Source organism: Bufo bufo, chromosome 10, assembly GCF_905171765.1.
Source record: "Bufo bufo chromosome 10, aBufBuf1.1, whole genome shotgun sequence".
Taxonomy (NCBI): Eukaryota; Metazoa; Chordata; class Amphibia; order Anura; family Bufonidae; genus Bufo; species Bufo bufo.
This window is the reverse complement of record NC_053398.1, coordinates 131,782,186-131,809,773: the sequence shown is the minus strand read 5'-3', so window position 1 is coordinate 131,809,773 and position 27,588 is coordinate 131,782,186. Positions and strand designations below refer to the sequence as shown.

The following is a 27,588-nucleotide window of genomic DNA, read 5'->3' as shown; positions in this document are numbered from 1 at the left end:
TCATATTCCATAGAATGTATTGGGAAGCTGGAAAAAATCCAAATGAGATGGCAATTCCGCCACAGATTTGTTTATACGGGGTTCCCCGTGCAATACAACTTACCTGATCCTTTTTTTTTTCTCCGGGTCAGTATGATTTTGGTGATACCACATTTGAATAATTTCGCTTGTGTTTAAAAAAAAATTCAACTTTGGAAAATATATATTTTTTCCTTTCATTGCCATATTCTGACTGCCATATTTTTTTTATACTTAACTCTATGGTGCTGTGTGAAGGCTCAAATGTGTTTGATTTTTTTGATCACTTATTACATTTTTTTGAGAGGAGAAGCAATGAAAAATCGGCAAACCAGGATAATTTGATTTATATTGTAATAGTTTGGGCATTTTGGGATGCAGCGATGCCTATGATTTTTTTTATTATTATTATTTTTTATTCTGGGGAAAGGAGGGTGATTTGAATTTTTATATATTTTTTTCAACTTTTTTTTTCCAACCATATCTCACATTTCTATTCAGTAACTGGATTTAATGCCCTACTGAATAGAGAATTCTGTATATTCCAACCTGCAGGCCTACATTGGAATATACCTGTGATAGGCATTGGAGCCTCCAGCAGGCTCCGGCCTTTCACAACCAAGAAACTTCTCTCCCGCATGCCGTTTCAGCCCTGGCAGCACAGCTCTCCCGTTTGTTTGTTTTTAACACTCAGAAGACCACAGCATCTGCAGGGTTAAATGTCTGTGATCGGCATTATTGCCGATCGCAGACCTTAGCCTTCGGCGTCGGTGAAACCGCAGGCACCCAGTGGCTATGGCGCCCACTCTGAGCTCCATCTCTAAAGACCCGACATCTGCTGTACATGTATGGCAAATATTGTGAAGGGGTTATAAGAGAAGAACAATGAAAATAATGGAAGCGACTGAAACGAACACCACCTGACGGACTCTGGCCTTTTTTCAGGGCCCGGTCTGTGAGGAATGAGAAGCATGGCCTTAGGATTAGCCATCAATATCAAAAGTCTGGAATATCCCTTTAAAGGGATTGGTTGAAAACTCTCTTTCTAATTCTCCAGAAGTTAACGCTTCTTCAAGATTCGTTTTTGTTTTGTTTTTAAACCCGACAGCGCCACATGTGTAAACAGGTTGTGTCTGGTATTGTAGCTCATCCCTATTCAGCTCCAACCCGCATAAGAAAGAGTGCATATCGTACGGTGTGGTTGCTATGGGTAACACTTGCACATTTTGGTCTGTTTTCATAAATACAGCCAATTCTATCAGTATAAAAAAAACTTACTGAAAACTACCTTGTGGAACCTGATAACTGTAGTAAAAACTGCCTCAGGCGCAGCCTGTCTGACAACTACTCCGAGCATCTGCCTAGTACCAGGTCGGAAGAGCAAATGACTGGTGCAATTCTTCAGAATGTGCTGCATCCTGCAGGTCAACCGAACTACACGATACCGCGGAATGTACCACTAGTACAGCCTAACCTGCTGTATTAACAAATGCTGCTGATTGGTTGTAAGCGCTTCCAGTTTGCCACCGCGCTGGCCTCTGGGAGTTGTGGTCTTTGTTGACAGAAAGTGCTTTTTCAAAACACTCATATAAACTACAACTCCCAGCTCTCCCAGGCAAAAGCCGCTGTCTGCCTGGAACACTTCAACAAATGGAGAGAGAAAACCACCGGAGCTTATCTTAGTCAGCCTGACGGGATGGGTGATGAGGCCTAGCATTGGTTGCCAGGGAAACCAGACGCGCCCCCGCCGCCATCAGCTCCCATTTTTTCACCGGTGGGATTCAGGCTAGCCCGCTGGCGGCGGAGGCCTCAGACGCGCGAATCCTGACCCGGACATACAGGGTGTTCTGTATTACTGGTGGGTGTGAGGGGGGCATCCTCCTGGGGGTGCATGGGCTGAGCGGCGGCTCTATTGTCTTATTGGTGGCTGCAGTGATGTGATCAGTATAATGTGTCTGTGTGCATCATGTGTGTATAGAATGCATGTGTGTGTCCTGTATATGTATGTAGTGTATGTATATACTGTATATGTATGTAGTGTGGGGATGTGTATATCCTGTATATGTATGGAGTGTGTGTATATACTAGAGTTGTTGCGATACCAATTTTTTTATTCGGTTTCGATACCATGAAAAAGTATTGCGATACTCGATACCATTCGATACCACGTGAAAAAAAAAAAAGACACATGCATTCTGCATTTTAAAAAATGGCGAATCGCGCAGTATTTTTTTATTTTTTCTGTTCTGGCGTTCACCGCATAGATTTTTTTTATATTTTAATAGTTTGGACTTTTCTGACGTGGCAATATGTAATATGTTTATTATTTATACATTTTATATGTGAAATTGGGAAAAGGGGGTGATTCATACTTCATATGTTGGTGGGGTATTTTTTTCCTTTTTTTTTTTACACTTTTTATTTAATAACGATTCCCCCCCCTATGGGCCAGAACCTGGGATCTTTTCATCCCTTGTCCTATTCACCCTGATAGAGCTCTATCAGGGTAATTAGGACTTCACACTGTCCCTGCTGCTCTGGGCTCTGTGCACACAGCATCACGGATGTTACCATGGCAGCCAGGGCTTCAGTAGCGTCCTGGCTGCCATGGCAACTGATCGGAGCCCCAGGCTTACACAGCTGGGGCTCCGATCAGAAGCTGCCACTGCACCACCAATGAGGGGGAGGGGAGAGGACCTTGTGGCCACTGCCACCAATGATTTTAATACTGGGGTGGTAGAGAGGGGCCGGCACCAATGATTTTAATGGGATGCGGGGTTGAGGGGGGGGGGGGGGGGGAAGGGGCACACTGCACCACCAATGATAATTACCCCTTAATACAGGAGGCGGGTGTCAGGGGCAGGATGCCGGCAATGCGATTCTGCTACCGGCACCCGCCTCCTGTATTATGGGTTAAAGTCTACTTTTCCTGGGTCCAGACTTTCAGTATTAGGCTACACAGAGCGGCGCCCAGCGATGTCCCAGCACTTACTATTATTCCTGGGCGCCGCTCCGTTTGCCCGCTGTGCCCCATTACTGTCTCCTCTCCTGCTCCACATGCTGCTGATTACTATCGGAGGGATGGGGAGGAGACATCAGCTTCACTAGTGGGCGTTCCTTCTCCCTGGCTGTAGCGCTGTCCAATCGCAGCGCAGGAAGGAACGCCCACTAGAGAAGCTGATGTCTCCTCCCCATCCCTCCGATAGTAATCAGCAGCATGTGGAGCAGGAGAGGAGACAGTAATGGGGCACAGCGGGCAAACGGAGCGGCGCCCAGGACTAATGGTGAGTGCTGGGACATCGCTGGGCGCCGCTCTGTGTAGGAAAAGTACTATCATTGATGGCGCAGTGCGCCCGCCCCTCCTCCACCCCTCTCTTCTCATTGGTGGCAGCGGCGGCAGCAGCACAGGGGGAGGGAGAGACTGCTTCCTTCTCCCCGTGCTGCTGAGAGAATATGAGCGCGCTGAGAGCAGCGCTCTCATGTTCAGAGATACTAGACTGCGCAGAAGCGCAGCCCAGTATCGAAAAAATGGAAATCCCGGTATCGTATCGATACCGGGACAGAAGTATCGATTGGGTATCGAAATTTCGATACCCGCAACAACCCTAGTATATACTGTATATGTGTGTCCTGTATATGTATGTAGTGTATGTATATACTGTATATGTAGTGTATGTGTATACTGTATATGTATGTAGTGTGGGGATGTGTATATCCTGTATATGTATGGAGTGTATGTATATACTGTATATGTATGGAGTGTATGTATATACTGTATATGTATGGAGTGTATGTATATACTGTATATGTATGGAGTGTATGTATATACTGTATGTATATACTGTATATGTATGTAGTGTATGTATATACTGTATATGTATGTAGTGTGTGTATATCCTGTATATGTATGTAGTGTATGTATATACTGTATATGTATGTAGTGTGTGTATATACTGTATATGTATGTAGTGTGTGTATATACTGTATATGTATGTAGTGTGTGTATATCCTGTATATGTATGTAGTGTATGTATATACTGTATATGTATGTAGTGTGTGTATATACTGTATATGTATGTAGTGTATGTATATACTGTATATGTATGTAGTGTATGTATATCCTGTATATGTATGTAGTGTATGTATATCCTGTATATGTATGTAGTGTATGTATATACTGTATATGTATGTAGTGTGTGTATATCCTGTATATGTATGTAGTGTATGTATATACTGTATATGTATGTAGTGTATGTATATACTGTATATGTATGTAGTGTATGTATATACTGTATATGTATGTAGTGTATGTATATACTGTATATGTATGTAGTGTATGTATATACTGTATATGTATGTAGTGTATGTATATACTGTATATGTATGGAGTGTAGGTATATCCTGTATATGTATGTAGTGTAGGTATATACTGTATATGTATGTAGTGTATGTATATACTGTATATGTATGTAGTGTGTACTTGCGGATGTAACATTTTTGTGGTTTGCAACGTTCTTTTCTAGAAAGCTGATGAAATGTGGGGCTGTGTCGGACGTGACCGTCATAGTTGCAGCCACTTTTGCCTCCTGATTCGTCCAGGAAGCTTTGAGTGCGGATTCTGAAAATCAATGCAACCAGACAAATCGGGGCTCAGCAACCTCCAGCATCCGGCTGTTCTGAGACACGACTCCCAGAATCCTCTTTTCACTTCTATGGCGGCTACAAGAACAGCTGAGTAAATAAATCTACCACTAGACCCGATATCATATATATTTCACTACAAAGAACAAGACGGGAAAAATCAAACATCACAAATCCCAGAAATAATCCATTCTGTTCTATTAGTAGCTCCTGGATACACCAGACAACGCCCACAGCTGCAGAAGTGATATCCCAAATGAAATACATGATGGGTATGGAGAGAATAGACACATTAAACAAAGAAAAAAAACACACAATTCTTTAAAAAATTGAAAACTTTTATTGAAATACACTTGCACTTTTTTTCTTTTCTTTTTATGACATTACTTGTTATACCTTTTATTTATGTTTCCTGTAATTGAAAATTACAATAAAAAGATTGTTAAAAAAAATAAGAACAGCTGAGTAAGTGTGCATGCTGGGAGTTGTAGTTTCACAGCAGGTGGAGTGCGGAAGGTTTCTGATCCCTCAGATACATAGTATACTATTTGGCTAATGTGAGGGATGAAAGAATACAGCTACATCCTAATTATAAGCCCACGAGGGGTGGGCATCCCATCCTCCCTCTGTGGTGATTGACTGTGTATGCACGTATACACTGACAGCAAGCAGAGATGGGGAAAATAGTGAGGAATTGAACCAATAAATATATACGAGAGCGCTGTTCAGAGGGTTTTCATACAGTGATGAAGCTTCATCTTTACATAGAATATTTCTGTACAGTTCAGGAGCCTCCGGTGCCCTGTAGACTGCAGTCCTCCATTAGTGTTACCATAGACTGAGAGCAGAAATGATTAATTAGATCTTCACTGATATTATCGTCTGTCTACAGGTATCTGTCAAAGAATTATGTAAAAGGTGCTGGAACAATGACCACTGTGCGGCAGAGGAAGAGAAATAATGCATCTGAACAGAGTCACAACAGCAACCATACTATCAAAACCTCCAAGCCAAATGTAAAAGGTACAACTGGTTAGTAGATGTATATATGACCCATCTCTACACACCTGCTTACCTATAGAAAATAATCAAAATAACTATTCTGCTGGTGGAGTCACTGTGTACATACATTACTGATCCTGAGTTACATCCTGTATTATACTCCAGAGCTGCACTCACTATTCTGCTGGTGGAGTCACTGTGTACATACATTACTTATCCTGTACTGATCCTGAGTTACATCCTGTATTATACTCCAGAGCTGCACTCACTATTCTGCTGGTGGAGTCACTGTGTACATACATTACTTATCCTGTACTGATCCTGAGTTACATCCTGTATTATACTCCAGAGCTGCACTCACTATTCTGCTGGTGCAGTCACTGTGTACATACATTACTTATCCCGTACTGATCCTGAGTTACATCCTGTATTATACTCCAGAGCTGCACTCACTATTCTGCTGGTGGAGTCACTGTGTACATACATTACATTACTTATCCTGTACTGATCCTGAGGTACATCCTGTATTATACTCCAGAGCTGCACTCACTATTCTGCTGGTGGAGTCTCTGTGTACATACATTACTTATCCTGTACTGATCCTGAGTTACATTCTGTATTATGCTCCAGAGCTGCACTCACTATTCTGCTGGTGGAGTCAATGTGTACATACATTACTTATCCTGTACTCATCCTGAGTTACATCCTGTATTATACTCCAGAGCTGCACTCACTATTCTGCTGGTGGAGTCTCTGTGTACATACATTACTTATCCTGTACTGATCCTGTGTTACATCCTGTATTATACTCCAGAGCTGCACTCACTATTTTGCTGGTGAAGTCACTGTGTACATACATTACTTATCCTGTACTGATCCTGAGTTACATCCTGTATTATACTCCAGAGCTGCACTCACTATTCTGCTGGTTGAGTCACTGTGTACATACATTACATTACTTATCCTGTACTGATCCTGAGTTACATCCTGTATTATACTCCAGAGCTGCACTCACTATTCTGCTGGTGCAGTCACTGTGTACATACATTACTTATCCCGTACTGATCCTGAGTTACATCCTGTATTATACTCCAGAGCTGCACTCACTATTCTGCTGGTGGAGTCACTGTGTACATACATTACTTATCCTGTACTGATCCTGAGTTACATCCTGTATTATACTCCAGAGCTGCACTCACTATTCTGCTGGTGGAGTCTCTGTGTACATACATTACTTATCCTGTACTGATCCTGTGTTACATCCTGTATTATACTCCAGAGCAGCACTCACTATTTTGCTGGTGAAGTCACTGTGTACATACATTACTTATCCTGTACTGATCCTGAGTTACATCCTGTATTATACTCCAGAGCTGCACTCACTATTCTGCTGGTTGAGTCACTGTGTACATACATTACATTACTTATCCTGTACTGATCCGGAGTTACATCCTGTATTATACTCCAGAGCTGCACTCACTATTCTGCTGGTAGAGTAATTTTCTGTGTAGAGCAGCACTTCTGTACCTTACTGACTCAATTCTGAAGATATGCAGCAGCCTGTCTCTGGCACCAGATCCACAGTCGCCCTCAGATAAACATTCAGATAGTAGGTGACGGCAGCATCTTTCTCCATAAAGTGACAAATGTACAAAAAAGGCCACTAACAGCAGCACCGCTTTGACTGCGCCGTAGTCTTTGTCCAGCATAGTATGCAGTCTTACTCCGCACATTTATAAGACACAGGTTTGACGCCCACAATTCACGTAACCAATCACAATGGGTGATTATTATTCACATTCACCTAACTTAAAAGGCTTCCAATAGAAGTGCACCCACTAGTGATTATCCACCAATGAACACCTCACCTCATGCTTCATGTCACAGCTTGGCGTCTCCGGTTTCTCCACGCGCATGTCTCACAAATGACGAGTCCCGCCATACCTCGGCCCTATCTAATCATGTGATCGCCGCTACGATCACATGTTCACTCTCCGGTTTCCCTTCAGGTCCGACTTGTCAGACGTCCGCTGCAGTATTTGCGCAATCGCAGAAGCCACAGTTCCCACGCTCCTCCCCGGAGTCTCTGGGTCATGTGCTTGCATCCAGATCACACGATCGGGCCGCGCGTGCAGCAGCCGGTCAATCTAACCGGCATATAACACCACAAGAGTCATGTTACCTAGGTAACCAACGCCACAAATGGTAAACTTATACAATAGGACGTCTATCAAGTGGAATCGTTCTCAATTTACATATCATCACCTCCATGTGTATCACTTACCACTTACATTAAACTCAAGGTTGTGATGCTCTTAATGTGAATATCCATTTTAATTCCTTTTTTCTAAGAATCATTTCTCTGTCGCCCCCTCTTCTCAGTATTCCCACCGAGTCAATTACTCTCAATTTATCGAATGGCCACAGCTTTTCCATCATTCTTTTAGGGTCCATTCACACGTCCGTAAGTGTTTCGCGGATCTGCAAATTGCGGATCCGCAAAACACGGACACCTGCAATGTGCGATCCGCAATTTGCGGATCCGCACATCACAGACACTATAATAGAAAATGCCTTTTCTGGTCCGCAATTGCGGACAAGAATAGGACATGTTCTATTTTTTCCAGAAACGAAATTGCGGATCCCGAAAAAACGGATGCGGATCCCGAAAAAATGGATGCGGATCCAGGAAATGTGAATTTGCATCCGTTCCAGCCCCATTGAAAGTGAATGGGTCCGCAAATTGCGGAACAAATGCGGACCCAAATTACGTGTGAATGGATAGAATAGTACTTTTGTGTTTGTTGATTCTTTCCCTGATCTCCATTGTCGTCTCTCCAATGTAGATCAAGCTGCATGGGCATTGAATCCTATAAATGACCTCCTTCGATCTACATGTATAGTATCCCTTGATCTTAAATTTCCCTCCCGTATAGGGGTGCATAAAAGTATCACCTTTAATCATATTGCCACAATTGCAACACCCCAAACAAGGGAAATTGCCATTTTTAGGTGGAGCCAGATATTGTTGTCCATCTACTTGTGCACTACCTGGATCGGTTTTCACCAATCGATCTCTAAGGTTAGCTTCAAGGGAGGTGCTTCAAACTCACGGATAGAGGGCGACCCTTTATATAACGTATGCCATTCTTTTTTTTAGTATATTCGCTATTTTACCACTATGATCACCAAACGTAGAGACAAATGGAATCCTCTGTACTCTGAAGAATGGAATGTCCTGTCTCTATTAGTCATCTTTATCTCATTACATGACCTTCTTGATAACTCACAGGGATAGCCTCTATCCATGAATCTTTTACACATCTCTTCCACCCTTATATCAAATGTTTGATCATCAGAGACCACCCGCCTGACTCTGAGCAATTGATTCCATGGAAGTGATTCCACCATTTTGCGCAGATGATTACTACCCTATTCTAACAGATTATTTCTGTCAGTAGGTTTTTGATTAGGGCTGCAACGATTAATCGAAGTTATCGATAATATTCGATAACAAGATTCGTTGTCAACTAATCCCGTTATCGAATAATCGGCCGATTCGTTGCTATGCGGGGCGGGAGCGGGCAATCAGGGTCCTTAACCAGCAGTAACTTTAAATCAGCGCATCTTTACTAACTTACAATGAAGCTCCGGTAACAGGCAGAGCGGGCGGCGGCGTTACACCACTTACGTGACGCGCCTGCTTCATTCATAAAGTGGGCGGAGCAGGCGCGTCATGTGAGTGAGTGACGTTACGCCGCCTGCTCTGCCTGTTACTGGAGCTTCATTGTATTTGTAAGGTAATAAAGTTCATAGAGCCGATCTAAAGTTCAAGTAAAAGTTACTGCCAGTTAAGGAATAGTCTGAATACTGATGTGGCCGGTGTATTGGGAGATCTGTGGATGGCACTGCTATGGGGAGGGGATCTGTGGATGGCACTGTTATGGGGAGGGGGATCTGTGCACTGCTATGGGGAGGGGATCTGTGGATGGCACTGTTATGGGAGGGGGATCTGTGCACTGCTATGGGGAGGGGGATCTGTGGATGGCACTGTTATGGGGGATCTGTGGATGGCACTGCTATGGGGAGGGGATCTGTGGATGGCACTGTTATGGGGAGGGGGATCTGTGCACTGCTATGGGGAGGGGATCTGTGGATGGCACTGTTATGGGAGGGGGATCTGTGCACTGCTATGGGGAGGGGGATCTGTGCACTGCTATGGGGAGGGGGATCTGTGGATGGCACTGTTATGGGGGAGATCTGTGGATGACACATATAGCATACGATGCTATATAGTGTCATCCATAGATCCCCCCCCCCATAGCAGTGTCATCCACAGATCCCCCTCCCCATAACAGTATCGTCCACAGATCCCCCTCCCATAACAGTACCATCCACAGATCCCCCTCCCCATAACAGTGTCATTCACAGATCCCCCTCCCCATAACAGTGCCATTCACAGATCCCCCTCCCATAACAGTGCCATCAACAGATCCTCCTCCCCATAACAGTGCCATCTACAGATCCCCCTCCCCATAACAGTGCCATCCACAGATCCCCCTCCCCATAACAGTGCCATCCACAGATCCCCCTCCCCATAACAGTGCCATCCACAGATCCCCCTCCCCATAACAGTGCCATCCACAGATCCCCCTCCCCATAACAGTGCCATCCACAGATCCCCCTCCCCATAACAGTGCCATCCACAGATCCCCCCCATAACAGTGCCATCCACAGATCCCCCTCCCCATAACAGTGCCATCCACAGATCCCCCTCCCCATAACAGTGCCATCCACAGATCCCCCATAACAGTGCCATCTACAGATCCCCCCATAACAGTGCCATCCACAGATCCCCCCCATAACAGTGCCATCCACAGATCCCCCCATAACAGTGCCATCCACAGATCCCCCTCCCCATAACAGTGCCATCCACAGATCCCCCTCCCCATAACAGTGCCATCCACAGATCCCCCTCCCCATAACAGTGCCATCCACAGATCCCCCCCATAACAGTGCCATCCACAGATCCCCCCATAACAGTGCCATCCACAGATCCCCCCCATAACAGTGCCATCCACAGATCCCCCCCATAACAGTGCCATCCACAGATCCCCACCATAACAGTGCCATCCACAGATCCCAAAAACAATGTGTCATCCACAGATCCCCCATAACAGTGCCATCTACAGATCACCCCCATAACTTGTCTTTTTTACAGTGTAATGCAAAATTTGAACATCATTTTTCAAGTAAAATCATATAAACCCCTTTTTTTTGTCATTTTGGTGTTTTTCCCCGATTAATCGATTAATCAATGAAATTATCGACAACTAATCGATTATTCAAATAATCGTTGGCTGCAGCCCTATTTTTGGTATAAATCTGTCTTGATACATCCCTCTTCTACATAAACCTTGACCTCGCTCTGAGACACAGTCCTGGTGACCTGCAATCCCGGGATGCTCATATTGAGATGCCTATGAACGTTTTCCAAATCTTCTATTGAACCTGTACAAATTAAAAAAAATGTCGTCTATGTAGCGCCACCAGCACAGGATCCTCCATGAATGTTGTCTGGTACACCAGTCCGTCCTCAACACCAGCCATATAAATATTCGCGTACGTGGGGGCCACATTGGACCCCAGCGCCGTTCCGCGCAATTGTCGATAAAAGGTGTCCCCGAAGAGGAAATAATTCCTCCTCAGGACCACCTCAAGCAGCTGAAAGACAAACTGGGCACCACCTGGAGAGAATCCTGCGCTGGCAAACGCCACACCAGCGCTCCTTAAACCACTTTCATGTTTAATTGAAGTGTGATAATATGTAAATTGAGAACAATTCCACTTGACAGACGTCCTATTGTATAAGTTTACCATTTGTGGCGTTGGTTACCTAGGTAACATGACGCTTGTGGTGTTATATGCCGGTTAGATTGACCGGCTGCTGCACGCGCGGCCCGATCGTGTGATCTGGATGCAAGCACATGACCCAGAGACTCCGGGGAGGAGCGTGGGAACTGTGGCTTCTGCGATTGCGCAAATACTGCAGCGGACGTCTGACAAGTCGGACCTGAAGGGAAACCGGAGAGTGAACATGTGATCGTAGCGGCGATCACATGATTAGATAGGGCCGAGGTATGGCGGGACTCGTCATTTGTGAGACATGCGCGTGGAGAAACCGGAGACGCCAAGCTGTGACATGAAGCATGAGGTGAGCTGTTCATTGGTGGATAATCACTAGTGGGTGCACTTCTATTGGAAGCCTTTTAAGTTTTGTGATTGGTTACGTGAATTGTGGGCGTCAAACCTGTGTCTTATAAATGTGCGGAGTAAGACTGCATACTATGCTGGACAAAGACTACGGCGTAGTCAAAGCGGTGCTGCTTTTAGTGGCCTTTTTTGTACATTTGTCACTTTATGGAGAAAGATGCTGCCGTCACCTACTATCTGAATGTTTATTCTGCTGGTGGAGTCACTGTGTACATACACTACTTATCCTGTACTGATCCTGAGTTACATCCTGTATTATACTCCAGAGCTGCACTCACTATTCTGCTGGTGCAATCACTGTACATACATTACTTATCCTGTACTGATCCTTAGTTACATCCAGTATTATACTCCAGAGCTGCACTCACTATTCTGCTGGTGGAGTCACTATGTACATACATTACTTATCCTGTACTGATCCTGAGTTACATCCTGTATTATACTCCAGAGCTGCACTCACTATTCTGCTGGTGCAGTCACTGTGTACATACACTACTTATCCTGTACTGATCCTGAGTTACATCCTGTATTATACTCCAGAGCTGTCTGTACTCACTATTCTGCTGGTGGAGTCACTATGTACATACATTACTTATCCTGTACTGATCCTGAGTTACATCCTGTATTATACTCCAGAGCTGCACTCACTATTCTGCTGGTGCAATCACTGTACATACATTACTTATCCTGTACTGATCCTTAGTTACATCCAGTATTATACTCCAGAGCTGCACTCACTATTCTGCTGGTGGAGTCACTATGTACATACATTACTTATCCTGTACTGATCCTGAGTTACATCCTGTATTATACTCCAGAGCTGCACTCACTATTCTGCTGGTGCAGTCACTATGTACATACATTACTTATCCTGTACTGATCCTGAGTTACATCCAGTATTATACTTCAGAGCTGCACTCACTATTCTGCTGGTGCAGTCACTGTGTGCATACATTACTTATCCTGTACTGATCCTTAGTTACATTCCGTATTTTACTCCAGAGCTGCACTCACTATTCTGCTGGTGGAGTCACTGTGTACATACAATACTTATCCTGCACTGATCCTTAGTTACATTCCGTATTTTACTCCAGAGCTGCACTCACTATTCTGCTGGTGCAGTCACTGTGTACATACATTACTTATCCAGTCCTGACCCTTAGTTACATCCTGTATTTTACTCCAGAGCTGCACTCACATATAAAAGAAGCCTCCAAGCACATTCAGACTCTTCCTCGCTGCTGTCGTGTGGCTGGGGGAATAGGGAGTGGATAGGTGATAAATGCTTTTGGCTTGAGTAGATTTGGTGGAGGTTTGGGCTAGGGGATTATGTTCCGAGCACTATGTGGCCCTGCCCGCTCCCTCCACAGCACATGTCACAGCTGGTGGGGGTGTTCTGTGTGCTAATCTGGGAACATAAAGTAGGACACAAGGGGGGAGCTACTGAGAGGAGTGAGGGGGAGGTGGGTGCTGGATATGATGTAATAATCCTGTTGTATCCCTCTCTCTCTCTTTACAGGCCGCTCATCATGGAGCGCCCTGTGTTACACCGTAGGAGGCTCGCTGGCTTTGTGCCTGGGTCTGGTCACTTCGTATTATGTCGCCACCCTCCATGAGAATGACTTGTGGTTCTCCAGTATTAAGGTAAAGGGCAGTATAATCGGGCATGTACCATACGTAATGTGGGGCTTCCAGAGCCCCTGCTACAGATCATAGGATTTTCCTGTACAGTAAAATAACTGGTACAACAGCCCGCACTACCCTGACGGAGGGGGGCTCTCTTCTGGCTTATGTCCGGTGTGGGGACGTTGTTGGTGTTTTTATTTTTTGTCAAAATATTTTTAATTCAACGGCAGCAGATCTGTCCCTATGACACCGGCTGACCTGTGACATGTGCGCTCGGGAGCTGAAGGCGTCTGTGTTGCTCCCATGTTCACATGTGTCCGCATCTCTGAGAAAAAGGATGTTTTAATATATGCAAATGAGCCTCTAGGAGCAACGGGGGCGTTGCCGTTACACCTAGACACTCTGCTCTCTCTGCAACTGCCCTGTCCTCTACACTTTGACAGGGTCTGGCGTGATCACGTTTTCACTGCTTGGCCCTGCCATTCAAAGTGCAGAGAGAGCAGAGCCTCTAGGAGTAATGGTGACCCCCCCCCCCGCCCCCCGCTGCTCCTAGAGGCTCATTTGCATATATTAAAACATCCTTTTTCTCAGCAATGCGGGCACATATGAACACGGGACCAACACAGATGTCTTCAGCTGCCAAGCGCACATGTAACAGGTCAGCCGGTGTCATAGGTACAAAACTGCTGACAGATGCCCTTTAAGTCTATAGCAGATTATTGAAGAGTCTACAATGCACAGATACTTGGTTGATGGCAGTTTGGCTCAAAGTGCAGCTTGCTCTTTGTTGCTGCCATTCTTCCCCATAGGCTTCTGTATAGGAGGTGAAAATTGCCAGAAAAAAACTAAAAGAAATTACAAGTTAAAAAAAATAGTTTGTGAAAAAGGCCTATGTGCTGTTAACATCGCTGGCCACGTATGGATTGGTCCCATTGAATGGCACTTCCTCATCACGGCGTGTACAAATGCAAGCCCACTGCAGAACCTGAATCCACGGCAGATGTCAGATTTTTCAGACGTGTATTCCCACTGTATGATGATACTATCACTATATGTATTGTCATCATGGAGCCTCCTCTCACAGCATGGTGAAACCAGAAGAGAAAGGCAGCAGAGCCCTCTAGTGGTGGAGTCTGGCATTTTTGTTAAAAAAATATAAATATATTTAGGGAGCATTCACACGACCGTGTTGGTTTTGCGGTCCGCAAATCACGGATCCGTGTGTTCCGTATGTCTTCAGTTATCTTTCCGTTACGTAAGTCCGTATAATCCGGACGTGGTGCTTCCGTGTGTCATCTGTTTTTCACGTTCCGCAAAAAACTGAAATGAGGTTTCCTAGAATGTTTTCAGTCCAGGAGTCCGCAAAAAACGGATGACATACGGATCCATTTCCGTGTGCTATCCGTTTTTTACGGACCTATTGACTTTCTATGGGGCCGCGGACCGCAATTTGCGGCCAAGTATAGGACATGTTCTAAAATAAAAGGAACGGACACACGGAACGGGACAGCACACGGATGACAATGAAAGGCATTCCGCAATTTTTGCATATCCATAGAAATGAATGGGTATTGTCCGCAAAAATTGCGGAACGGACACGGAAGACAAACACGGTCGTGTGAATGCTCCCTTAGGCAGGCATCCCGTTTCTGGTGTTAGGAATTTAAAACTGTAGTTTAAAGGGGTTGTCCATACTTTTTTTAAGTGATGGCCCATCCTCAGAACAGACCCTCACTAGCTGATCACCCCCCCAATGATGTCAATGAGAGCAGCGCTGTAGTATTGTGCTCCCTCCACTACTGTGCTGATGGAGCTGTGTGCACCGAACAGCTGATCAGCAAGGTGCAGGACACCCGGCAATCAGCTGATGATGGGCTATCCTGAGGATAAAGTATAAACCGAGGGGGGTGCTAAGTAATATCCGAGGGTGCGTTAAGGAATAACCATGAGGTTTCTATGTAATAACCGAGGGGGGTGTTAATGAATAACCGAGCGGTTGCTTTGTAATAACCGAGGGGTGTTCTAAGTATAAACCAGGGGGGGGGGGGGGGGGTTCTAAGTATAAACCGGCTGGGGGTGCTAAGTCTCAGGAGTTGCACAACACGTCCATATAGTGATGCGACCAGAGAGTTGCCATACAGTTCAGCCCTGAAATTGGGCACCTCATTACAACATCACGTATGACTACAGTCAGTGCTGCTCCTGTGGTGCCAAAGCTTCACCCAGAAATACTTCGTATCTTCAGTTCAGATTTTGCAGGGAAAATCTTCAGCAATTTGCAGTACAGTAAAAAAGAGGAAAAATGGGCATAGAATTGATTCTGTAATCCGCCGCGTGTTAGTTTGATATTGATTTGTCACAGATTTTTCATCCTTTGCAATGTGCAGTGTGAAATCCACAGATTTGCCGCACTGACGGCTGAAGATGTTGTCAGCAGCAGGTTATTACTGCACCTTAAAGGGCATCTGTCAGCAGATTTGTACCTATGAAACAGGCTGACATGGCGCATGTTTGTTTGGCAGCTGAAGACATCTGTGTTGGTCCCATGTTCATATGTGCCCGCATTGCTGAGAAAAAGGATGTTTTAATATATGCAAATGAGGCTCTAGGAGCAACGGGGGCGTTGTCATTACACCTAGAGGCTCAGCTCTCTCTGCAACTGTTGCATCCTCTGCACTTGTTTGACAGGACAGGGGACGCAACAGTGGCAGAGAGAGCTGAGCCTCTAGGTGTAATGACAACGCCCCCGTTGCTCCTAGAGCCTCATTTGCATATATTAAAACATCCTTTTTCTCAGCAGTGCGGGCACATATGAACATGGGACCAACACAGATGTCTTCAGCTGTCAAGCGCACATGTCACAGGTCAGCCGGTGTCATAGGTACAGATCTAATGACAGATGCCCTTTAAAGGGATTGTCTCATGAAGACCGATTGTCACGGCTGTATGTGAGCAACAAGAGCATGCACAGAAAATAGAGCTACTGACCGGACCCAAACTAGGGAGGATAAAGGGTGACCCCTGTCAGACCCTCAAAGCTCTCCCTATGCTGCTAAGCCCATGCCCGGATCCAAATGGTGGAAGGAGGCATGCCCGCGTACCTAAGACTGATGACCACTGTAACCCCTACAATAGTGGAAGGGGCACGGCCACCGGTGCCCTGCTCAGTATATGGAGGGAACCGTGGTCGCCTCGGATCCAGTCAGAAAACACACAGATACACAACAATGTCTGCACACTTAGCTGAAGGGGCTGCAGCCGCAGTGAAGACGGATCCAAAGACAGGCTGGCAATATCCGGAGTACTTGCTGCAGCAGAACACAGGTCCAGTGAAAGGATAGCATACAAGGGAAGATACTCAAGCAAGAGCTACAACTCAAATGAGAAATATAATCCACACCTTACAATAGGAGGAGGGGGAATATAAAGGCAGGGAAATCAAACGCAGGAGGAACACCTGGGAGGAAGGAAACAGAGAACTCCTCCCAGCTCTAGTAGTGACATCATCACAGGGGTGGAGAAACAGAGCTGTGAGAACGTCCCAAAGCTCTGGTAGTGACACCGATCTTGCCTATAATCATATTGGACTCCATTGGGGGGGTGTCTTGTACTGGAGGACTCAAACCATCCTTTTATTACACGGACAGCCATTCATATAATACATCTCTCCTGGCAGGAAAATGGCTGAGGGGGTTTCGCCAGCAAAATTAGCTGTTTGTAGGGAGCGGGACCGGGGGCAGCTGCCGTTTGCATGGGGTTGCTTCTGATTAAACAACCCCTTTAAGAACATCGGCACACTTGTCTAGCGGGATACCTGTGAACTGTCAGCATTGCTTAAGCCTCTGTCATTTTGTTTTCTGTCTCTATAGGACGTGGAGAGAGAAATCTCCTTCAGGACGGAGTGCGGTCTGTATTATTCATATTATAAGCAGATGCTTCACTCCCCGTCCATCACACAAGGTACTGTCATTGGCGGCCAAACCTACGGGTCAGGAACTTTCTTAACAAGCCTGCACTTTCCCATTGTGAAGTCATGAAGGAGGCATAACCTAGTTATTTCACATGGCATTACTTCCATACGGAGGCCCCGTTGCCACTGGAAAGAATGAATTAGTCATTTGGTGCGCACTTAGTCAGTGGGATAGGAGGACGGAGTCAGGCGATTGTTCAGCCGGCAGATAGTCCCGGTTAGGAGCATTGCCGGAGCTTCCGATCCATCTCCCGGATAGTTAACCCTCTGCATCCTGCATTGCTCTGTGATGTTTAATTAGAACTATTCGTTTTTAATGTTTTAGAGCAATGAGGCACCTGCTGATCACTAAGGCAAATTGGTTTATTCCACAAGTAACTTTCCGTAGAAAGCTGGACATTTCACAGGCCGCTGTCTTTACGAAGGGTGCTTTCACACCAGCGCTTTTCTTTTCCGGTATCGAGTTCCGTCCTAGGAGTGATCAGTTTTATCCTAATGCATTCTAAATGGAGAGCAATCCGTTCAGGATGCATCAGTTCAGTCCCATTTTTCTCTCCGGCCAAAAATCCTGAACACTTGCCGGATCCGGCATTAATTTCCATTGAAATGTATTAGTGCCGGCATTAAAATTGCTGCATTGACGGATCCGTTCTTCCGGTCCGCGCATGCGCAGACCTTTAAATCTTTAAAAAAATAAATACCGGATCCGTTTTTCCGGATGACACCGGATAGACGGATCCGGTATTTTAATGCATTTGTCAGACGGATCCGGATCCATCTGACAAATGCATCCGGATTGCCGGACGCAAGTGTGAAAGTAGCCTAATTCCTCTTGAATGGAGGGAGGTAGATAGTCTCTGTCGCTGTCTCTGATAACTCCCATCTCTGGGGAAAGAATCGGCGGGAAACCTTGGAGGACGATCAGGTTTGATCAGTCGGTGAATGCTGCCAAATTCTGATGTCTGGCCAGCTTAAAGGGCTTGCCTCATCTGAGACATTGGTGGCATTTTGTTAGTATATGCCACCAATGTTAGATAGGTGCAGGTCCCACGACCCCTGAAGTGAGCAGACAGCAGCCGCCCTCCATTCATTTCTTCGGGACTGACTGAAATAGCTGAGCACTGGTTCGGCATTCCCATAGAAGCGAATGGAGTGGTGGCTGCGCAGTGCGCTCTCCATTTATTGTTTGCTTGGATATTTTCAGAACTCCCATAGAAATTAATGGAGAGAATGCCAGGAATAAGCGGTGCGATCTCCTTCACTTTCTGGGGCCCGTTCTGGAGATAGGTGCAGGTCTCTGACGTTGGTGGCACCTATCTAACATTGGTGGCATATCCTAGCGATGCCACCAATGTCTCAGAGGAGATAACCCCTTTAACAGGCAGCTGCTGGATTCTCGTGTGGATTTGGCAGCGCTCTAATAATAGCTTTTGCACCCCGCTTCAAAGCAGAAACAGTCTGGTTTCAGTGCCAAATAGGCCTCAGCCTGTTAGGAGTTGTAGTGTAACAACTCCCGGAGAGCCACGGATTGCAGACCACTGCTCTACAGTTTTTCTCTTTATTTGTACTTCCCTCATTAGATCACAATCTATGAGATGTAAGATAAAAACCTCACTGTGGATCGTCTTAAAAGGGGTGTCCCACCAGTAAATATCATTGTGCCGGTCATAAAAATGAAAATGATTACATGGTCCTGTCACTCCCGCGGCCAGATCCTCCGTTCACTGCAGAGAAGCCAATAGAAATAGCTTTTTGCTGTATGGCAGTATAGCTGAGAAGACTCCTTAAGACGCCATAAGTTCTCTGCTGTTCGAGGATGAAGGAGACTGATTCGGATCTTACCCCCCAGCAGCACCAGGGCAGACTTGAATGGGAAGAAGCAGCAGTATTACCCTGCACCACTTCCACTATATTTTTGGCAGGTAGACGGCCCAAGGTAGCAATGAAGAGGTGTCCCCCAGCTGATCGGCGAGGGGGTGTCAGAGTTGGATCTCTGCCGATCTGATATTGATGACCTATCCAAAGGATATGCTGATCCCAGAAAACCCCTGTAGTCTTTCTAGACCTTTGGTATAAAAGTGATTCACAGGACGACCCCTGACAGCACCTTCTTTGTGTACTCCGTCTGCAGGTGTCACCGACCTGATCTATGACAATAAAACGGAGTCAATGAGAACCATTAATATTCTGCAAAGAATGAATGTATACCAGGAGGTTCTCCTCGCAGTGATCTACCAGGCCCTTAACTTGTGGGTAAGTGATTATCTCCTGACCAGGATTAGGTCAGAGGGACTAAATTACAAAATGCCCCCCTCCCTCTCCCTCCCCCTCCAGGTGCCGCTGAGCCATTTTTATAACAGTTTTTATGGTTGTGCCCCCCATTTACGGGCTATAAAAGAATAAAGCCTAGCGGAGTATTCCCATCTTATAAAGTAATGGCATATGCCATCACTTCATGACTGGTGGGGATCCATCCACGCCCATGATCCTGAGACTGATTGGACACTAGTGCTGGTTTAGTTGCATCCCTTCTTGGGGACTGTGTCTGGCGCCATCTACTTGGACTCCCGCACAGTAAGTGGCCGGGGTTTATCTGTGCAGGGAGGAGGCAGTACTAAATCCTCACCAGGGTCTCCTTCTCCTTGTGGGGGTGCCAGAGGTCAGACACTCACCTCATCCTAGTGATATGCCAACACTTGATAAGATGGGAATAACAAGGGGTTCGCCGGGAATACTTTTTCTTGCTAGTGCCCGCAGCCTGCCTCCGTGAACAGGAGATTCGCCACAGCATAGGCACAGTCACATGGCTTATTGAAGTCAATCACTAGCTTCAGCGGCTGCTTGTGGCCATGTCACCGCTGAAGCCAGTCATTGGCTGCAGTGGAGCATGTGACCATATGCCTATGCTGTGGCAGATGTAAACACCATGCGGGAACGGAACATGAACATGCGAGAGGCAGCGCAGTGGGCGGTAGCAGCAGGAAGGTATGAATCTTCTGGGCTGGGGCACTTGCCAAAATAAATTATTATTCCCGGAGAACCCCTTTTTACTGCATAATAAACAAAAATAATCTGCAACTTTCTAATATATACACCATTTTTAAGATTACTGATTGCTGTCATTGAATAGTCACTTTATTTACGTCTACAAACTTATGGACCTTACACTTCTCGTAGGTGAGAGGTTGTATACAGGATCCATCAGCAGCATGAATCCCCCTCTTCTGCCCTGGCCATGTATTTCAGTGCAGCAAACCCTCAGCTGTCAGCAGTATTAGGTCTGAATGGGATCTCAGGCTTAGCATATAAACAAAAGTGTTTCCATGCACTGACAGCAAACAGAGATCTTGAAAATGATGAAGAATGCATATGAGCAAGTTGCAGATCTTTTTTATTAGACGTTCAGCTCTCGGACATGGTGCAGGGCCATGGTCAGGACTAATTCTGCACCACATCTGAGCTCTCATATGTCCATCACACACAGGTCTGGAAATGAAGCTTTGTGAAGTGAATAGCTGCAGTGTTTTCATGCTGAGAATTGAGCCATCCATGAAGCGATTCTCTGTACACCCCACAGCCAGAGAAGTCCATTGCTAATACTGGGATGCAGTAGAGGGGATTCTACGACCAGAGACTCCTTTACACCTGTATTTCTTTATCCGTCTTGTATTCGGCAGAGTCACCTGGAGCCGGTGTACTTCTACATTTACACACTCTTCGGCCTTCAGGCGGTGTACGTGGCGGCTCTGTACATTAACAGCTGGCTGCTCAGCGGGACGTGGCTTTCTGGATCATTAGCAGCTTTATGGTACATTGTTAACAGGTAAGGTTCAGCTCGGGCGGCGAATGATTGTCGGAAGCCATTGAACAGCTGCCCCGCATCGTGTCACGGCTTCACAGGGAGAGGGAGGGTTTTATGTGGAACTCTCTGGGTCTATGCACTGCCGAACCTTTCCTCACAGACATAGGAAATCTACAAGCTCTTCTAGGGAAGAGTCTGATTATAGATGGGTAGTATTAAAGGGGTATTCCCACTTTAGACATTTATAGCATTTCCATAGGGTTTGCCCTTTAGGTCCCTTGGAAAACTGGATGACAGCAACTTTGGGAGCCGTCATGGTAGCCAAAATGGTTGTCATCCAGGTTCCAAAGAAAGAAATATACAAGAGATATAAGGAAGAAATACATTCTCTTTAAAGGAGTATTCCCACCTATGATGTTGTGACATTATTTCCGCAGGATTTGCCATTCAGGGCCCTAAGAAAGCTGGGTGACAACTACTCAGGGAGCTGTAACGGTAGCCAAAGTGGTTGTCATCCTGGTTCTGAATAAACAATTATACAGGAGATGCAAACAAGAAATACCTACTCCTTAAAGGGGTATTCCCAGCTTAGACATTTATGGCATAGCCACAGGATATACCGTAACTGACTGATGTGGGTCCCACCTCTAGGACCTGCACCTATCTCCAGAACGAGGGACCCTTGGAGTGGAAAGAGCCATTGACATGCGTGTCCGCCTCTATATTCATTCCCCATGTGGATGTAGCAGCCGCCTCTCTCTGGTGGAAGGGGGACCCACCCACATTTTGGGGTTGTAGATGTCAGTCACATTCCAGACATATCCGCTTCGTATCTCTTGATCTTTTGTATATGTGTTTCTTTGAAAACGGGGTAATAATTAATTTGCTGTCATTCTAGCTCCAATAATGACATGGGTACAGAGCGACTCTCCATTATCGAGTGGTCAGCATCTAAAGATCTGTTGTTGAAAGTTTAAAAAAGGGAATTTGTCACCATGGAAACCCCCCAAACTTCTGTAATGGCTGGGTAGCTCCAAAGTGCTTTTTATTCTTGTAGTCGCCTGCATCCCCCTCATTACACCTGGAAAGGGTCGCTGAGTGCGGGCATGCAGGTGAGTAGACAGATACATGATATCTATTCTGTGTCTATCCAGCCATTACAGTAGTTCCATGATGTGTATTAGGACCTTCTATGGAAGTGTTCTCACCTCTGGATAGATCTGCTCTGACTGTTTCCTTTTCCTTGGACAGAAGTGACACCACCCGGGTTGAGTTTACCATTCCTCTTAGAGAAAACTGGGCTCTCCCGTTCTTTGCCGTTCAGATTGCAGGAATATCCTATTTCCTCCGCCCTGGGCTCACATCATTAAAAACTGTAAGTATAATGTAGAGTATTGCATGTGAGAGGCTGGTTGTTGCATTGACCGTTGTCATAAGTATTTCACTCGCTGTAGATTATTATCTGAGGAGGAAGGTACATGGACGATGTGTCAGTATAGTACACTGTGGACCCGGAACAGCAGAGCCCGACATAGAAAGGGCCGCGGGGGGGGGGGGGGGGGGGGGGTGTACTACGGCTTCAAAGTTTCTCAATGTGGACATCATGCAGGAAAAACTTCTTAAAGGGGTCCTCCACTTTGGACAGTTAGAAGGGCCCTCCGACACCTGTGCTGGGGTCCCCAGTGATAATCTGTAATCTACGGGAAACCTGGCAGTAAGTGTTCATTTTCCCTGTAGTGCTTCCACTGGAGAAATGAAGCATTACACAGTGTCCATTCTCATCAGGACAGGACGGGTCCACCAGAGAGACGCTCTTAGTAACTCTTTCTAAGTCTGGCCAAGAGATGAGGGTCCGGAGCAGAGGACCCCCCCCCCCCCATAAATTCAGAATTCACTAATAGAATGTAGAGTTTTCCAAACTGGGCAACCTCTTTAAAGTATTTTCTTCTGATGGCAATGAACCAGATGTCTTCAGCAGACCAGTACCTGAGTCCGGATGACGAGCTGTCTCAGCCACTGGGCCGTCTGCATATTGTAGAGCGATAGAACGGAACCTCCGGTAATATCCGTAAAGCCGATGTCGCCCCAGAGTCTTCAAGAATAGCCGTTTATGACTTGTTTCCCGCTTTCTCTTTATCTTTCTTTTATATGTTGGTTTAATTTCATATTCCTATCCAGAGACTGTCCCTTCTTGTAGTGTTCATCTCGACGTTCTTCTTCAGTCTTACCTGGCAGTTCAACCAGTTTGTTCTCCTCATACAAGGTCTCGCTCTCTTCGCTTTGGACTGTCTGGACTTGATACCCACCAACAAGGTAAGGCCAACAGTCAGCTGAATGCTTCGTGGGTCGTGTAACGTTAGGACTCGCTGTATTGCATGAAGTGCACTCATGGGTACTGAATGGATAAGGAATCGATACCAAGCGTCAGCACAGAAATGGGTATAGGTAGATCTAGTTTACAATAATACCAGTGAGGTGGCAGGGTGCAAGGAATGAGTTGCACCCACATCCTCAGTGGGAACTGCAGACAATACAGGGTGGTATCCGTACACCACAAATGAAACCCATTGAATGAAAGATACAAATATACCGTCACGCTGCCAAAATGTAGCACCCACCTCTCAAAACACACCACCGTATGCGCAAATAAGATGGACGCGCTGCCAGCTGGAGTTCCTGGGCGGGCTGTAACCTGGATGAAGGAATATTAGATGGTGCCTGATTCAGCACTAACCTGCACTCCTGCGCTGAGCGTACCGGTATGTGGCCCTACAAGTCCACTACGGCGTGCATGCAGTCCAGAGAAAGGTGCTCACGATGACCAAGGATGACGGACTGTGGGAATCCAGAATGGATGAGTTTAAATCAAAGTCACTAATAAGTGCATATTCTCCAATGCTGGAAGGTAATCCTGTGAATGCAACATGCTGGAGATATAAGAAAAAAGAGAGATGAAACATGGATAGTCTGGCTGAGCGGAGAGTTGCCACTCGTGTAGTCCTGATGACTGGGACGCTCCAACCTAACGCGTTTCAGAGGGGAAAAAAGTTGTTCTCCTTCCTTAGGGATGGTGGACTTAGTGGGGCCGGATACCAGTAAGAATGCAGGTTAGGCTACTTTCACACTCGCGTTTGGTGCGGATCCGTCATGGATCTGCACAGACGGATCCGTTCAGATAATGCAACCGCATGCGTCCGTTCAGAACGGATCCGTTTGTATTATCTTTAACATAGCCAAAACTGATCCGTCAAGAACTCCATTGAAAGGCAATGGAGGACGGATCCGTTTTCTATTGTGCCAGATTGTGTCATAGAAAACGGATCCGTCCCCATTGACTTACATTGTGTGTCAGAACGGATCAGTTTGGCTCAGTTTCATCAGACGGACACCAAAACGCTGCAAGCAGCCTCCAAAGCAAAATGGAGAGGGAACGGAGGCAAACTGATGCATTCTGAGCGGATCCTTTTCCATTCAGAATGCATTAGGGCAAAACTGATCCATTTTGGGCCGCTTGTGAGATCCCTGAACGGATCTCACAAACGGAAAGACAAAACGCCAGCGTGAAAGTAGCCTTAATTGTGAATCGAGCATTACCTAATATTCCTTCATCATTGACTGGATAACGTTGTTGCCCGCTGTGCTTTACACAGTCCTTATCCATTGCTGCAGCCGGCGACTCCCTGTGAAGGTAATGGAGATGGCATGCATGTAGAAGCTATGACTGTAACTGCATATGTACGCATCCTTGTATGCTAAAAAGTCCTACAACTTTCAGTGGTATTTGTCAGTGAATGGACATTGACACAACTGGATGTGAACAAGGTTTGCATTCACTGAGAGCAAAGCAGAGATCTTGAAAGTGGGGAGGAATAGAAATCTATCAGAAAGCTGAGGAAGTCATATAGTCATTCAGCTTTAGTCACACAAGACCTTATGTTACCCCGTAACTGTGTAAAGAGGTTTTCCTGGAGTTTTAGTATCTGATCATCGGGGTCCGACACCCGGGCCCCCTGCCAATCAGCCATTTGAGAGGACATCGGTGTTGACAGTGGCAAAGCACAGTGCCGTACATTGTATAGTGGCTGTGCTTTGTATTGCAGCTCGGCCCCATAACGTCGCTGAGAGACGGCCATGGCGCTACTGTGAGCACCGCTTCCTCTCTCAAACAGCTGATTGATGGGGGTCCCGGGTGTTGGACCGCCACCGATCAGATACTGATCCACAGTGTAAAACTCCCAAGATAACCCTTTAATATGTCTGATTGTGGTGCATGAAGACTGAGATATTCTCCATTTTTATTCTGGGCCCCTCTGGCGTTATGTCGTTCCAGGTAAGGAGTCTGTACATGATCCAAGCTGCAAGCCTGGTCCTGGTGTGTGTTCTGCAGTTCTTCAACACCATGATTCTAGGGTCTCTGCTCCTCAGCTTCATCTTGGCAGTGGTTATAGCCCAAAAGATACAGGTGAGCAGCGTGTCACCGGGGGGTTCTTTATATGTACTGGTAATGAAAACCAGAACTAGATTAGAATGGATTCACACGTCAGGTGGCCTATGTGCTAGGTCTATACTTCAAACTGCCCTCTGTCAGTCCAGTATATGTTGTATACCTGTTTTTTGTGGTTTAGCAGTTAGTTGTGCTATTCTATACATAGGCATCCAGTAAAAAATGTATACCGTCTTTTTTTGTTTTGTTTTTTAACATGGAGTCTATGGGTGACATGCCACTGTATGCCTATAGAGTCACATACATCAGAAACATCCATGGAAGACATACCCAAAATTCTGCCAGTGCGCACAGAGGCCAGCAGGACGTGACATGGAAAATCATTTCATCCGGCATCACACTTCTCATGAACTATTGAAGTGTTGCTACATACAATCCAGTGGTATTCAGTAGTCCACAAAGTCTGATAATCTGGAAAATAATCGCCAAATTTATATATTTTTTCTTTTAGAAAAATCTTAAAAGTGGTCGTCTTCACAGAAGGATCTGGAGCCTGTGTGTTCACGTAGCGATCGTCCTGTGTCTCACTGCGGTGATCAATGTGTTGGTGAAGGTAAATAGATAGTTATGTAAGGAATAGCCATCTTCTGAAAAAAGTCATAATAAAAGCAGCAGCAAAAGCCATCGGACAAACTACACATCATCATTTCATCACAGATCCAGCGCAGGAGCTCCAGCAGTCCCCTCCAGACTGTGGCCTCAGTGGTCATGTGCCATGCTGAGAGCCATGATGCCAGTAGTATGCCATGTGACCTCTGAGGCCACCAATTGGTTGCAGCAGTCATGGGCAGGCCTCTTGTGGTCGCTGGAGCTTCTGTGCTGCATTGGTGGTGGGATAATACCTTTAAGCTGGCTACACACTTATCTCGGAAGAATCTTCTGTCTTTGGGAACAGCTTGACTATTTCATGACTTGTTTATTGGGGGAATCTATGGATGAGACAGGTTGGATTTCAATCTGTTGGCTCCACAAGACATAATCAGCACTACAGGTATCTTACAGCCTCTTATGAGGGAGCTGTGAGGATAGCTGTGAGCCAAGAGGTAGCTTTTCTGACCACTGCCTTCAGTTGTGGCCTGCTGCTATAATCTCCGCATTTAGGCCTCATTCGCACTTCAGTGTTTGGTCAGTGATTTGTGAGCCAAAACCAGAAGTGCAGCCTACACAGAGATACGTTGTTCTGTGGTTTTGACCCACACCTGGTTTTGGCCCACAAATCACTAATGGAAATCACTGACCAAACACTGAAGAGTGAACGAGGCCTTACCCTTCTGTAAATGCAAAATGGCAGAAATCTGCAAAGAATAGCTAAAAAAAAACCTGTAAAATACTCACCATTAAAATTCACCTCCTGTCCCACGTTCCTGGTCGGTATATACATAGGCCACAGGGTGTTTCCCTCCATAGTGATGTCACTGGCCAGGTGTCATATACATGCCCACACGAACTGAAGGTGCCACGGGGCAGGGTTACTTTTAATGGTAAGAGTATTTATATATTTCTTTTATATGGGGCAGATTTGGGGGGTAAATGTCCATTTCTTGGACGTTCCATTTAAACTTCTCTCACTAAATTACATTAATTTAAAGATTTGATGTCCGTTTTCCAAATTGCAGATAACTAAAGATTTATTTCCCCAACAGAAAGCTCTCAACCTGCAGTCGGATGAACATATCTTCAAGTTCATACAGGCAAAGATGGGCTTTAAACTGAGGTACATTAGTGGATGAGCACTTGACGATGCATGTCGCA

General features: G+C 45.8%; 1 protein-coding gene across 2 annotated transcripts in view; it reads left to right on the top strand.

The window, feature by feature from the left end:
• The first annotated feature begins 1,630 nt into the window (after nt 1–1,630).
• Nucleotides 1,631–27,588, top strand: part of DPY19L3 (dpy-19 like C-mannosyltransferase 3) — a 43,513-nt gene continuing 17,555 nt past the window's right edge. Inside the window, exons 1-11 of one of the 2 annotated variants that reach the window (XM_040409951.1) lie at nt 1,631–1,876; nt 5,552–5,691; nt 13,454–13,578; nt 17,430–17,520; nt 19,662–19,783; nt 21,208–21,353; nt 22,584–22,707; nt 23,511–23,645; nt 25,663–25,794; nt 26,288–26,389; nt 27,480–27,550. In XM_040409951.1, the coding sequence (XP_040265885.1) occupies nt 5,589–5,691; nt 13,454–13,578; nt 17,430–17,520; nt 19,662–19,783; nt 21,208–21,353; nt 22,584–22,707; nt 23,511–23,645; nt 25,663–25,794; nt 26,288–26,389; nt 27,480–27,550 (1,151 nt within the window). In that variant the 5' untranslated portion in view covers nt 1,631–1,876; nt 5,552–5,588. The remainder of the gene's footprint in view (nt 1,877–5,551; nt 5,692–13,453; nt 13,579–17,429; nt 17,521–19,661; nt 19,784–21,207; nt 21,354–22,583; nt 22,708–23,510; nt 23,646–25,662; nt 25,795–26,287; nt 26,390–27,479; nt 27,551–27,588) is intronic. The other variant, XM_040409952.1, reaches the window with a different exon arrangement.